The 14,920-nt window shown below is 39.1% G+C and overlaps 1 protein-coding gene across 1 annotated transcript in view; it reads left to right on the top strand.

The window, feature by feature from the left end:
* LOC114930972 (dual 3',5'-cyclic-AMP and -GMP phosphodiesterase 11) overlaps positions 1-14,867 on the top strand; it is a 33,429-nt gene extending 18,562 nt beyond the window's left edge. Inside the window, 15 exon segments of the mRNA XM_029302862.2 lie at positions 8,130-8,385; positions 8,923-9,304; positions 9,368-9,748; positions 10,114-10,362; positions 10,444-10,554; positions 10,645-10,742; positions 10,819-10,882; positions 10,970-11,205; positions 11,289-11,388; positions 11,468-11,722; positions 11,811-11,920; positions 12,016-12,259; positions 12,261-12,422; positions 12,515-12,598; positions 12,685-14,867. Of these exon segments, the coding sequence (XP_029158695.2) occupies positions 8,130-8,385; positions 8,923-9,304; positions 9,368-9,748; positions 10,114-10,362; positions 10,444-10,554; positions 10,645-10,742; positions 10,819-10,882; positions 10,970-11,205; positions 11,289-11,388; positions 11,468-11,722; positions 11,811-11,920; positions 12,016-12,259; positions 12,261-12,422; positions 12,515-12,598; positions 12,685-12,864 (2,912 nt within the window). The 3' untranslated portion in view covers positions 12,865-14,867.
* The last annotated feature ends 53 nt before the right edge of the window (positions 14,868-14,920 follow it).

Below are 14,920 nucleotides of genomic sequence, written 5' to 3'. Positions count from 1 at the left end.
GTTTATTTACGCGTTTGACAATTGCGTCAACAATCGTGTTGTTATCCGAAAGAATGACAACAATGGTCAATCCGTGTCATCGATTGACCAAATCTTATCGCGTGTTTTCATACGCACAAAAAAGAAATAAGAAACAAATACGATTTTACGAGTTGTGAGAATCGAGCCGTTATATTATTTAGAAATTTTATCCCCGATTTCTAAGACACGCTCGACCTGAAAATCTCGATATGAAAATAGTCTCGTGCGCGTGCGACGAGATCATTTTCGTATAATAATGAAGAAATGCGCAGGAGGAAAAGTATGCTCCAGATGATCTTATGATCCAGATGATCTTATGATCCCTCCGATTTTTGTTTCTTTTTGCCAAAAATACGCGAAACTTATCGAACGTGGTCGCTATACATCGTCACCGATATTACACAGGAGCAATCGTACGAGACGAATCACGACGACGCTTAATTTGCATTGGCCAAGGTAACTGCCGCTATTTCGTTGCGTAACTTGGCGGATTATAAGAAGCGTTCGTTCCTAGATGACGTGCGATTTTCGTTCAATTTCTGCAAAGCGCCGTCGTAAAGAGATCGTTGCTCCTTGCTCCGATCCGCGCGATCTAATTGTAAGTAAATAAATCTCACAGTTATCGGAGATAATCGACGTATCGTTAAATAAGACTTCGAAGAACGTTTCTCTTCTCTCAATAAAAAAAAATACAAATTGACGTTCCGAGTGTAATAAAATTTCTTCACGTACGAGCGAAATGTCGCGCGTGACGTGAGAAAAAAGGTGCGAGGAAAAGAAAAAAGTATAACGCTCTTTAAACTGAAATATGCAGATATGTATAGGCGTATTGGGATCGTTTCGTGTGGGCTATACACGACTCTTTTGCAAGCACGACGTGACGATACGCACGCGCGTACACGTGTTGGTCGGGTTTAATATAGCTGCGTGTGTCGTCGCTTAGACGTTTTACCTCGACGCATGCCGAAAGTGGAGCTCGATGACGAGCTTCCTCTTCTCCTTGGAATAAACGTCAGCTGCGAGGAATGCCGCGCGCTTCTTTCGGAGTCTCCTCAGACTTATAGATACAATAGTTTGGTGTTTGATCATTCATTCGTCACTTATACATGTATCATATGTTCAGGTAAGAGGGGGCATTGCCTTCCCCCTTCCTTAAAATCAGTAAAAAAATTTTAAGCATTTGTTCTTCTTCTGTATAAACACTAGAATTTATATGCATGCATATTTAATACAGAGAATTTTCTCTTAGAATTTACTCTGAAAATCATGGTAATCATGTGGTATAATATGCGGTATTGGAAGAATTTTATAAGTTTCTCTGATTAATATTTACCACAATAAAAAATATAATATCTAATAATAAAAAAATCTATAATATCTAATAATAAAAAAATATAAGAAAATATTAATAATCATAATAAAATAGTAAAATTAATCGAACATATTTGATATCTTATATTGCGATACATATTAAATATTTTTATTGCTGGTTAAATATTAATCAGAGAAGTTATAAAATTCTTCAGTGTAAATTCTAGGAGAAAATTCTCTGTGTATAAAAAAATGAAAATAACAAAATAAAAAAATTAAGAACGAACAAAAAATATAAGGTACAAAAAAACTTCCCTGGAAAAAAATCTTGCAAACGCATTTTGAATGTTCAGCGTGCAAGAGAAAATACATTTTTCTGCGAAATTGACGCTCTACATTTTTCAGATTTAATTACGATGATTTTTCGCGGAACTCTTTCTCAAACGGGTTTATCGGAAATTCGACAAGACTTCGATCGAATATATCGAAATTCTGAAAATGGGATTTGCTAACTTTGCGCAGAGATGACAGTAATCTCGATTGAAATTGAACTATAAAGAGATCTCAAATGTGTATCATGATATCTGCGAATGGCAAACGTCAATGGAATACTAATCGTCGATTTGAAGTAAAAAAAATTCCATCGCGGAAAGCGATTTCGAAAGATCAAATTGACGTCTCTCTTTAAACGCGGACCGGAAATGTGTTCAGGTTTATTGGCGATACATTTTCCAGAAATTGAAGAACGTGGGTAGATGACACGATTAGAGTCGGACGCCTACGTAGCGACGTATCTACGCGACTACTAATTCCGCGGCTATTAATAATCATACACCGAAGATGCGCGTGAAACAAAGAAACCAGATGGTCCGCGAATCAGTCTCACTTTATTTTCATACACATACACATACATACGGATTTGAAAGAAAACGGTAGCATTGAACTTGACAGCACAGTGACGACCAAGTACGCGAGACTTGGCGGGAAAAAGGGAGGGCGAAAGAGAGAGGAGAGAAGGGAGTCTGTGTGATGCTGTCAGAAAACGAAGAACAGACGACCGGTCTGAGAGCAGGTTTCAACGGTCTGTTGGTGTATGTATGTGTGTATGTATATTTGAACGCGAACGTGGGGAGAATCGCCCGGCCAAAAGACGATAAATCCTTTTTTCGCCTCATCGTCCTTCCACCTTTCGAGTCCTTCGACCTTGCCGCGATCGCTGTTACATGGACCGAGCGCGCTTCCGGTTTCTGGAAAACTGGTCCGTCCGCTATACGTTTGCGTCATCGGCTCTAAGAATCCATGTCAAATTTGGTGCCGCCGCAGATCTTCTATTTTGTTCTCTAAACAAAGCGTCGAATTACGCACCGATCGGTTTAGTATACACGGAGAGAATTTTCTCTTGGTAATCGTGGGATAAGATATGGTATTGGAAGAATTTTATAAGATTCTTTGATTAATATTTATTACAATAAAAATATTAATATATACGTAGTAAAATTAATCGAACATATTTTGTATCTTATTGTGGTAGATATTAATATTTTTTTGTGGTAAATATTATAATCAGAGAAACTTTTCTAAAATTCTTCCAATTATTCCATAATTATCAGAGTAAATTATAAGAGAAAATTCTTTTGTACGAAAACACTTATGTAGCAAGAACCTTTCGATAAGTTTCAGACGTTACCGCGTTATGCAAATCTCGAATACAAGATTTATGATTCTTAGAAAGAAAATTCTTAGATTTAGCGGTCTGTAGTTTTACTTTCCGCTTTTCTGAAAAAGAACATGCATATGAATGATTAGCTATTAGCAAAGATGCGTTTCTTATCGCCCAAATTTGCATTTGTAATTTCCAACGTAAAACAAACGTCGAATAATCGATTCCAAGTGCCATTTTCATTTAGATATTTCTCGGAAGAATCTATAGTCGATTTAATTCCCGAATTAATCGATCATATGTCTTTCATTCACATCTCTCTCTCTCTCTCTCTCTCTCTATCTTCTCTCATCTCGTTTTATAAAAGAATTGTATTAGATCTCGCGACACATATCGCGTATAGTTCCAGGAAAATTCCCGTAAGGATACCTGTAAAGCTATGTTCTTACTGAGCAACAACGAGCAACTTTTTGTTAATGTTCCATGTTGTTTAAAAAAGTTGCCAGTTGTTGCCGAAATTTCATAAGTTGCGTCTTCATTGGAGTAATAACGAGCAATTTTTTGTTAATATTCTATATTCCTTAAAAAAGTTGCTAGTTGCCGAAAGTTTCAAGTTACGTCCTCACTGGAGTAATAACGAGCAACTTTTTGTCGACGTTCCGCATTCTTGAAAAAAAGTTGCTCGTTATTGCTCCAATGAAGACGCAGCTTATGAAATTTCGGCAACAACTGACCACATTTGATTAATGTTCCATGTTTTTTAAAAAAGTTGCCAGTAGTCGAAATTTCATAAGCTGTATCTTCATTGGAGCAATAACGAGCAACTTTTTGTCGATGTTCCGCATTCTTGAAAAAAAGTTGCTCGTTGTTGCTTCAATGAAGACGCAGCTTATGAAATTTGGGCAACAACTGGCCGCATTTGATTAATGTTCCATGTTTTTTAAAAAAGTTGCCAGATGTTGCCGAAATTTCATAAGCTGTGTCTTCATCGGAGCAATAACGAGCAACTTTTTGTCGATGTTCCGTATTCTCCAAAAAAAAGTTGCTCGTTGTTGCTTCAATGAAGACGCAGCTTATGAAATTTCGGCAATAACTGGCCACATTTGATTAATGTTCCATGTTTTTTAAAAATGTTGCCAGTTGCCGAAATTTCGTAAGCTGTGTCTTCATTGGAGCAATAACGAGCAACTTTTTGTCGATGTTCCGCATTCTTGAAAAAAGGTTGCTCGTTGTTGCTCCAATGAGGACGTAGCTTAATGAGGAACGACGATCGGATGGTCGAGTAAAGTGAGACAAGACTGCGGCCACAGATCGGTGGCGAGCAGATAGGTCAGCTTGGCGCCATCGGGCCGAGGCGAAGGCGCGTGAAGGCCGGTCGGTCGGTTTCTCAGCTTTCCGACGCGTCGAGCAGCTACAAGACCAAGCGTGTTCGCCTTTTGTATAATTGTGCCTTTCGTACGCGTGTATACAGGATACGTGTTGTTGCACGAGAGCCTGTCGTCCGCGTATATCCGAGAGACGAAATAATTACTTCGAGGGCTCTCTCGCGAGAGAAGTGGTTCGAAATACGTCGCAAATTATTCGTGAGCTTTGTTCGGGGAACCACTTGATTCTCAATACTATCAATTATGATCTGACAAAGCATCCGAATGAATCGTTCGTACAAAATAAAGTCGGTATAGTATCAGACTGGACAGTTTTATTGCCTCTGTAAAATTGACATCTATTTTTTTTTTTTAAGGAAAAATTCTAGTCGGCGAAAATGTTTATGAATTCTCTAAGCAACGACTGACGTGTTATCGGAACAACTTTGCCGCATAGATAACTTAATCGAATTTTTAAACGCGCATGATTATCAGCTGACTGTAACCGACTTGTATAAGCTTCAATTTTCAGTTGTTTGGCTTCTACTATCTTCGAGTAGTATATAATTATCGGATTCCCTGTTGTGTGCGTATGTCTGTGTCATCGAAGAATGGCAAAAGCGATGACGTTCACGATCGAGGACTTGTTAAACCTAAAGCATATTCATTATAATCGAGTGATCGTCGAACAAAAAGAACATTCATTGTAAACGCGTATAGGAAAATGAAAGCTGGGAAAAGCGTCGCGATAATATCTTTTATTTTTGTTTTCACGATTGCTTTATTGTTTGAGTTTTCTATGAACATTTACATATATCCGTCTGACGCAGTTTTTCTTTGAGTCGCGGAAATTCTGTGAACAAATTTGCGAGTTGATTTTTTTCTCTATAAAAATACCGAGGCACATAAGTCTCGAATTATATGTATATGCGACTGTGACAGAAAGGCTTTCTGATAAATAAGTTTCAGAGGAAGAAATGGATAATAAAATAACATTTTTGTTAATTAGATTCGAATTGATTTTTTCTATTTAGGACTTATCGCAAAAAACGTATGATATTGAAAAGTTGTGACGGACACCTTCCTCGTTATTTTTATTGGAGAAAATTCACTGAATTTTGAGGAAAGAATTCGCAGATTAAAGCAAGTACGCTTTGGGAGGGACACCTCGTATAACGAGTTTTAAGATGCACGTCGTGCACGCACTGGCTCGTCCATACAATCCGTAACTTATTTAAACAGACTATCGATATTCAGCACGCGTTTAAGAATCGAATAGTTTGAAATTGCCAGTAACATCAGAGAAAGAGAGACATAACGAGGGGAAGAGCAGGAGTGAGAATGAGAAAGGAAGCATGGAAAACACAGAGTAGCATCGGCCCACCCACGTATGTCATATTGTTTTGTATGTAAAACATCGTCAGCATAGTTTAGATCGGAGGCTAAATTTTTATACAAACAGGAAGGATAGTCTATGAAATAATGTTTGGATAGGAAAAAATCTATCATACGGAATCTTTCAGTTATATCGCGTCAACATTACAATTTTGCAAACTACACAGACACATTGTAGAGGAATCGCAAGGTACACCAATAAAAGTTGCGTAACGTATTTACTTTGTTGCACATTTGCAATAAAAAATTTCTGCGGACTTTCCTGTATGGAAAATAAAGAAACTGAAAAAGTGGACAATATACAAAAAAAAACAAAAAATTGATTATGCCTCCCTCTTGAAAAAAATTCTGCGGGCTCCCATGACAATATATATGGGATATACATCTCGTGGCGCGAAAATAAACGGATAGACAATGATTCTATGAATAATAGAAATAATGTAGAATAAGATCTCGACTTGTGCTACATCATGCGGAGAATCATTATCTTTTCCAGCGGTGATCCGTCAGTTAACGGAGCGTTCTGAATTTCGTTGCGTCGCCGAGAAAGCTAATATTTCGCGCGATTACTCCGCTATAGCCGATTATCGTGGCGACATCCGTACACGTATACGACATCAGCCGGGTAGTTGATAATCGACAGTTTGAATGAGCAGGACCAATGCGACGTACGCGGGTAACTCACCCGTGAAGAAAACGTGCGCTCTTTCTCTCTCTCTCACGTCTCGTATAGGAAATTTACCCGGTATAATCCGTGTCGTGTTTTTCCACGGATTTCGTTTACATTTGGTCGCCAGATCCACTCTTCGTTGCTCCAATCCACACTCCCTCGATTCACTCGGCATGGGTTTAAAAGGGATCTCGATTTTAGGGGATTGTAAACAAAAAACGAATTTTTTAAATATAAGTATATACTGAATAATTTCACATTTCATATCTTATTATTTAGAGATATGTCAAAATATAAAACATGAAATAAACTTTGTATGCGTCATTCTAATACTTTCTGATATCACGCGAGACAGAAATCTATTATATAGTATATAAAAAAGTCATTAAAGAATATGAAAGAGTCATTAAAAGGAAACGTCTATCATGAATAAAAATATTGCAACCTTGGAGAAAAATTCCTGTCGACGATTAAACATTCGTTCCTTCAAAACGACCTCTTCCTGAAACATATTTTTCGTGTCATCAAAAAGTTATGAGAGTATATTTAGAGCATATAATCGTGGTAAGAGGAGAGAACCACGTATATATCAAATTACCAATCGATGATGGATTGAGATGTCCCAGCTAATGGAGGGAAATTTTGGTTCCGATCGAAGCCAGAGAGATACAGGATACTTTTAGTAAAAATCGGTGCGACAAACTCTTCGATATACGGTAGGGTGAGTCTTTTCAATTTTAACAGGCAAAAATAATAAAAGTTTCAAATAAAGGTCAAACCAAGGTCAAGTCAAGGTCACTATTATACGTCCCCCTCAGGACCGTACGACTTTTATCTGAAAGTTTTTTTTCAAAACTGTATATTTTCAAAATACGCGTCTGGCAAGATGAAAAAGACTCACCCTGTATATGCGCACGAATAAAATATGAGACTTACACTTTGGACATGACGAGCACGCGCCTTACCTTTGCGCCAGGTCGGGCTGGGGGGAACGCGAGGTGACGATGACGTTACCATGTGGTTTTCCTTTGATGTGCAATATCCGCTCTCACAGCCGTGTGTCGGGTCGTGCGTGCGCACACATCGCGGAATTGCTATAGGTCGAGACACATCGTCGCGCGAATAAAACGTTATCTCGAAATATGTTCGACTTCTCCTGTCGACGCATCATTTTCCATCAACTCATGAGCACCCGGTATCAACCCGTGTTTTCTACATTGCATTATGATAATTTCTTTAGCGTCACCTGTCGCGGGCGTGAGACCTTTTTTCTCGTTATCATCTACTATCATAGGAGGTTTCCGAATACAAAGGCTCTCTTTGTGTTTTCTTTTGGGCGGAGAAAAATGCCGACACATTTTCAGCAGTTGCTTTGTCAATGGATACCCAGGTATCCATTATCGGCGAAATAAGGGTCGAAAAGAGAAAAATCGTGCAACATACATAATCTATTCGCTTGAACGATGCGCGTTTTCGCAATATTGCGAGGCTCCGCCCGGATCGAGTTAGCATTCCATTAGAACTTTGTTATAATTGATAGACTCTTCTCTGTCTCCCGAGAGTTTTCGATTTCTCGAGTACGTTTCGAAAAAAGGGCGAGAGAAGTTGAAGCGTCAGCTTGTAATTGAGATAATTGCGAAAACCGATACGATAAGAAACCCGCGAAAACGATTCTATTAATTAATTACGACGACGTGAAAATCTGCAGGCCTGCACTTGCGGAGCATCGAGGAGCCGAGGATGACGGCGGAGACGGCGGCTCCCTGCGTACAGGGAGTACAAGGAGCACAGACCGGCGTGGCCAGCCAGAGTATGTTGCAACAGGTGCAGGATGGAAGTGGTGGCAGCGGCGGCGGCGGCGGTGCTTATTATTCCTCGACGTCGACTGTCTACGATCCGGAGTATGCTCGGATGGAGGCTTGGCTCGACGAGCATCCAGACTTCGTCAACGATTACTTCTTACGGTATTATTCTCCTTCAAATTAACCATTCAGAGATTCCCGCTAAGTCATTCAAACGTCAAATGCACCACAAGCTATATATGTATAAGCAACTATTTGTTCCTTGTTGTTGCTAAATGTTTTGAAATAGTTGGTCAACATTTTGTTAATATTGAAGCGACATGATTAAAGGAACATTTGGGTTTTCTTCCTATTCCTTTTTTAATCGCGACTGTGTCACTGAAATTTAAAGGTCCACGCTGAAGGAACATTTGTTTCTTTACGATTTATCAATTTTCTTCAAGGTTTTAAAAGTCCTTGCTGTTTCTATTGCCAGCAACTTTTGTTGCAACAACTAGCACCTTTTTTGAGAAACATGAAACGTTAACAAAAAGTTGCTTCTATGTATTTGCCATTCTTACAATCCTTCGAGCTTACCGAATCTTTTGGTTGTTCGTAATTAAGATTAACAATTAAATCAATCAATTAATTCTTAGGCATGCATTTTCAGAAACCGGTATTATTAGATCATCACTAATGTTTTTCTCAATTAATCTTCAGGAAGGTGACACGGCAGACCGTAGACATGTGGCTGGTGTCACACGCGACGCCGACCTCGTCGTCCAGCAGCTGCATGGAGCTCTCCAGCCCGACCCACGCGGCCGGCAACTCGTCCTCCGGACGTGGTGGTGGCGGTGCTGGTTCGGGTGCCACGACACCCGTACGCAAGATCTCGGCGCACGAGTTTGAACGAGGGGGCCTTCTCAAACCGATCGTCAACACGATCGACGGAACGCCGACCTTTTTGAGTGTCTCGCCAGGCGACATGGGTCAACCGGGTGGCGCCCAGGTCGGATCCGGATCGATAAACTCGAACCGACCTCAAAGACGATCCAGGCACGAGCTCAGGCACCTCGACGAGAAGGATCTCATTTTCGAGTTGGTAAGTGATTTTGCGAAGGTACGCCGTCGAGCTTTTATTCTCAAGGGATATTCATTTCATCAGGTCAAGGACATTTGCAATGAGCTGGACGTGAGATCGTTGTGCCATAAAATCCTGCAGAACGTGAGCACGCTTCTCCACGCGGATCGCGGCTCGCTGTTTCTCGTCCAGGGCGAAAGAAGCGGCACCAACGTCAGCGTGCCGTCTTCTCACACCGAGAATCACGAGGTCGTCGCGAATGACTTCGACAACGAAAATCCGCGACGTAACGAACAATCCTATTCGAGGAGCCGATGTCTAGTGTCGAAACTCTTCGATGTTTGTTCGAGGTCGACGTTGCTAGAGATGGAAAAGAAAGATGAGATTAAGATTCCCTGGGGCACCGGAATCGTCGGCTACGTCGCTGAGAGCGGGGAACCCGTCAATATACCTGACGCTTACAAAGTAAGGACTTGGAATTACCATTTATCTATCTTATCCATCTAATAAGAGCGCGCGATGCGCTTCGCACCTGGTCGATTGTTATATTAGCGTTGGGAATTCTTGATGAATCATCATAATTTTTCGTATCTGGAATGCGATCGTTTCTGATATATAAATAAATGTGCACAAATATATATTTATCTGATGCATTTCTTATCTTTATCTAGATTATCATTAATTTGCGAGAATAATTTGATTATCACTTAGTCTTTGTGCTCTTGAAAAAAAAAAAATATAGAACAGGGTTACTTCGATCGACGAAATGTAACACGCATATAATTAATATATAATGTGCATATGTTGAAAATAATTTAAACATGTTTCAGGACTCGAGGTTTAACCGCGAAATTGACGCATTAACGGGATACCGTACGCGTGCCTTACTATGCATGCCTATTAAAGATTGCAATGGTGACGTAATTGGCGTGGCACAGGTAATCAACAAGCTCGGCGGCGAAGGACAATTCACTGCGCAAGACGAAAAGATTTTCGCCGGTTACTTACAATTCTGTGGTATCGGTTTAAGAAACGCGCAGCTTTACGAGAAGAGTCAATTGGAAGTGAAAAGAAATCAGGTAAATGCCGATTTTGTTTTCGATCAGAATTGCAAGATTATTGAACATAAAATTGTATTTCAATGCGTTTTTGACTTTTAGGTTTTATTGGATCTGGCTCGAATGATTTTCGAGGAACAAAGCACGATAGAGCACATGGTTTTTAGAATTCTTACGCATACGCAATCGTTGATTCAATGCCAACGTGTTCAGGTAATTAACATAAACGAGATTTACTGCGAGAAGGAGGTGCGTTTATATGAGCAAAAGAAAAACGCGTTAGAACGTTATGATTGTTTTCAGGTGTTGCTCGTGCACAAAGCTTCGAAAGGCAGTTTCTCTCGCGTCTTCGACTTTGAGGCGAACGATCTCGCTGGCGAAGATTCCGATTCTCGCACTAGGTGAATCAAAGCATTTATAATTATCATTTTTTGTCGATAAATTTTTGACATCTAACAAATTTTTTTTTTTTTGCAGTCCATTTGAGAGTAGATTTCCTATTAACGTCGGCATCACGGGTTATGTAGCGACAACCGGTGAAGTGAGTATTATTCAGTTTCTCTATATTCTCTATGTATGTGACTGTGCAACATTAGTGTTCGAGACGATAAAAAAAGCGATTTTTCAGACTGTCAATATACCTAGCGCTTATGAGGATCCGAGATTCGATCCACTAGTGGATGATGGTACTGGTTTTAGGCATCGTACGATTCTTTGCATGGCTATTAAGAACTCCTCCGGTCAGATAATCGGTGTCATCCAGTTGATCAATAAATTCGACGATCTGCCTTTTACAAAGAACGATGAGAATTTCGTCGAGGCGTTCGCGATATTCTGCGGGATGGGAATTCATAATACGCATATGTAAATATATCTGTATATTCTTGATATACTCTTGGACTATCTAATCTACGTAACCTGATGTATCGAATTTGTTTGTTATTCAGGTACGAGAAAGCTGTGATAGCAATGGCGAAACAGAGCGTCACTTTAGAAGTGTTGAGTTATCATGCATCGGCGTCGTTGGAAGACGCACAGAGATTGCGGGTAGGTATGCTTCTAACTGTTTGCTTCGCGATATCTTGTAATTTTTTAAACGTTTATTGTCTATTCTTTACTTCTATAGAATTTAAGAGTCCCGTCATCGGTACATTTTCAACTGCACGATTTCAAGTTTGACGATATACATATGGAGGACGACGAGACTCTCACCGCGTGTCTTAGAATGTTTCTCGATCTGGATTTTGTCGAACGGTTTCACATCGATTACGACGTACTCTGCCGTTGGTTGTTGAGTGTGAAGAAAAATTATCGAAACGTTACGTATCACAATTGGCGACACGCCTTTAACGTGGCTCAAATGATGTTCGCTATTTTAACAGTAAGTCTCTTTTTTTTTAAACGAGTGCAATATCGATTCTTATTTACAAAACGGAAATTATAATCGCTTCTTTCTTTCGTTCTCTTAGGCTACGCAATGGTGGAAGATCTTTGGCGAAATCGAATGTCTCGCACTTATCATCGCCTGCTTATGTCACGATCTCGATCATCGCGGAACAAACAATTCTTTTCAAATCAAGTGAGTGCTATTACATTATTTACTTTTAAATCCATTTATACTTTTCATCTTGTATGACAAATTCTTTACGGAAATACTATTTCTTCCTTTTTTAGAGCCTCTTCGCCATTGGCACAGCTGTACTCGACCTCAACGATGGAACATCATCACTTTGATCAATGTCTGATGATCTTGAGCAGTCAGGGCAATCAAATTCTATCGAATCTTTCGCCAGAAGAATATTCGCGCGTAGTGAAGGTTCTCGAAGAAGCGATACTCTCGACCGATTTGGCCGTTTACTTTAGAAAACGTGGTGCTTTCCTCAGTTTAGCACGTAGTGGTGGTTACAACTGGGCCTACAAGTGATCATCGAGAGCTTTTGCGTGGAATGCTAATGACAGTCTGTGATCTCGCCGCGATTACGAAACCGTGGGAAGTCGAGAAAAGAGTAGCCGAGCTCGTTAGCAGCGAGTTTTTTGAACAGGGCGACATAGAGAGACGGACGCTCAACATTACGCCTATTGTGAGTAATGTCAATGTGTATGTACATGTAATAGATTTATAGAGATTTTGAAAACGTTCTCTCATGCATTTGTTTTTCGTATTTTATTATAGGATATTATGAATCGAGAGAAAGAGGACCAATTGCCAATGATGCAAGTCGGCTTTATCGATTCGATCTGCCTTCCTATTTACGAGGTATGCATAGTGCGAATTGCAAATTAATTCTATCTTTTAATAAAACATTTTCTTTATATATTTTATTGGTCTTTTCGTTTTAATAGGCGTTTGCCCAACTGTCGGATAAACTTGTGCCGCTCGTTGATGGAGTGACAATGAATAAGCAACATTGGTTGAAAATTGCCGAGAGCAAGAGTCAAGCGGAGAACTGCACAAATCACGATAGGACGCCGTCAACGTCGGTGTCTGATAACGAGGAGACCAGTGAACAAGCGGACCAATAGTCATTACATTGACGTCACTGATTGCTAGAATACACAAAATGGAGCCGTAGCGATCGTCCGTCAGTCACGTCAAAAAGAGAAAAAAAATACGGGATATAGTTTATCTTTTACGGATCGTTTCCAGTGGCAACTGGTTTTCTCATCTCAATTATCAGGGCCTGTGTCTTGCGTGTCTGCTATGAAACAGGTGATACATACATATGTACATAAGTTATATATATGTATGTATAAATTTATGTATATGTGTATGTATGAATTAATAAATGTATGTATGTATGTAGGTATGAATGTAGGTATAAATGCATGTATAACGAACTCTACACTACTTCATTTCCGTCAATTAGATTTTTACGGATTTCACAGATCTGCTGATCAAATAGACCAAACATTCAACTTTTTCGCGTTGAACTCTTATATCTTAATCAAAATTGTTTTGTATATTGTTTTGTATAATGTATAAGTTGAACTTATAAATATCGTCGATTGAACGATCTTGCGAAATGCGATGAGAAAGATCTTTGTTCTCTTTCTCTTTTTCTCTCTGTCTTATCTCGTCTCTTAATTCTCTTGTCTTTTCATTCTCGCCCTCGTTCCCGCCCTTCTTCCATTTATTTTTCTCTGTCCGTCTTCCTAGAAACTAAACCAATCAATCTCCATATATGCTACTATTGTACCTGATTGTATTGTACATATATTTACTACGACAGACTTTCGATATAGACAGAGAATAAAGACAGAGAGGGGGAGATGATTCTCTAAAATATATACTGTACAATAGTTTTCGACGGAAATCGATTCGTCGAAGGACACAACTGAACGGAACGGCGCCTATACGCGCTAATTAGATTATATATTTGTATACCAAAGTGTAAATTTATATATCGAGATCGATTACGACTACGGTCAGACGATAAAATAGCAATTCGATCGGTCTGTGTGACGCGTGCTAATTAACTAATTAGCAATTAATTACGGCAGACATAGTACCTGTCAGGCTTCTCAGTTGCTTTGTCTTTGCTTCCTGTTTCGAAGATAGATACTTCGAATCGATCTCGACCCGAACAACTGTTTTTCGTCTTTGCGTGGAACTGTCATATCGCGTATGAAAAAATAAATAATCCAAAAGTTCAGCAACAAATAAGAGCATCTATATTTGCTTTTATTATAGTTGTAAAATAAACCACAACAAGGCGATAAAGTTTAGCATTTTTTCATGTTTCATTTTTTATATCAATAATTCTTATGATATTTAATATGATATATATAATGTATATTAAACATTTATCATAGATATGACACGTGTCTGCGACTTGATAACGAGAGAAACACGCATATCATTAAGTGTTCGCTGAAACAGGATAGCCCTTACATCTGTTATCATATCATACGTGGAAAGCAGAACGCGTGTGGATTATAAGAAGGGACTAATCTCGCATTCGCGTCATCCGATAAATTTTCCTGGCACATATATCACGGCTCTGAGAAGACGAAAGACAGTTTAGGCATTTAGTGATCGCACGTGTGATCGTTTACTTATTATATAATCATAGCGCGTGACTTCCTCTATATGTTCCTTTAATCCTGCAATCTTTTAAGTGATCTTCTTTCTGTTTTTTTTTTTATTTTTTTTTTTTAATTTTTATTTTAATATATCCGACTCCAAGCGATACTTGGTTCTGCGTTTCCCACGAATAATAACACTGCAACGTGGGATAAAGTGATGAAAATGTAACAAGTGTGATAAAGCTCCCTCGTGTGCGTGTAATTGTATAGCGCGGGTGTGTATGCTCGAAAAGAGAATGCAAGAGCTATTGTACAGTTATTTTTTTTTTTTGTGTAAATTATATCGTGAAATACGGCGCACGTCTATCGTTTACGATAATAACGATAATAATGATGATGTGCAAGTCATATATATATTATATATATATATATATATATATATATATTATTCTACGAACAATATATATTAAAATCTAATATATTAAAATGAGAATAAATTATGCGAATGTGTACGTAATGTACCCCTAATAGCGTTTCCTACAGTCCCGTGCGT

Source organism: Nylanderia fulva, unplaced genomic scaffold, assembly GCF_048542155.1.
Source record: "Nylanderia fulva isolate GAGA-0341 unplaced genomic scaffold, ASM4854215v1 Scaffold38, whole genome shotgun sequence".
In the NCBI taxonomy this organism is placed as follows: domain Eukaryota; kingdom Metazoa; phylum Arthropoda; class Insecta; order Hymenoptera; family Formicidae; genus Nylanderia; species Nylanderia fulva.
Note: the sequence above shows the minus strand (reverse complement) of the source record. Positions and strands in the feature narration are given on the sequence as shown.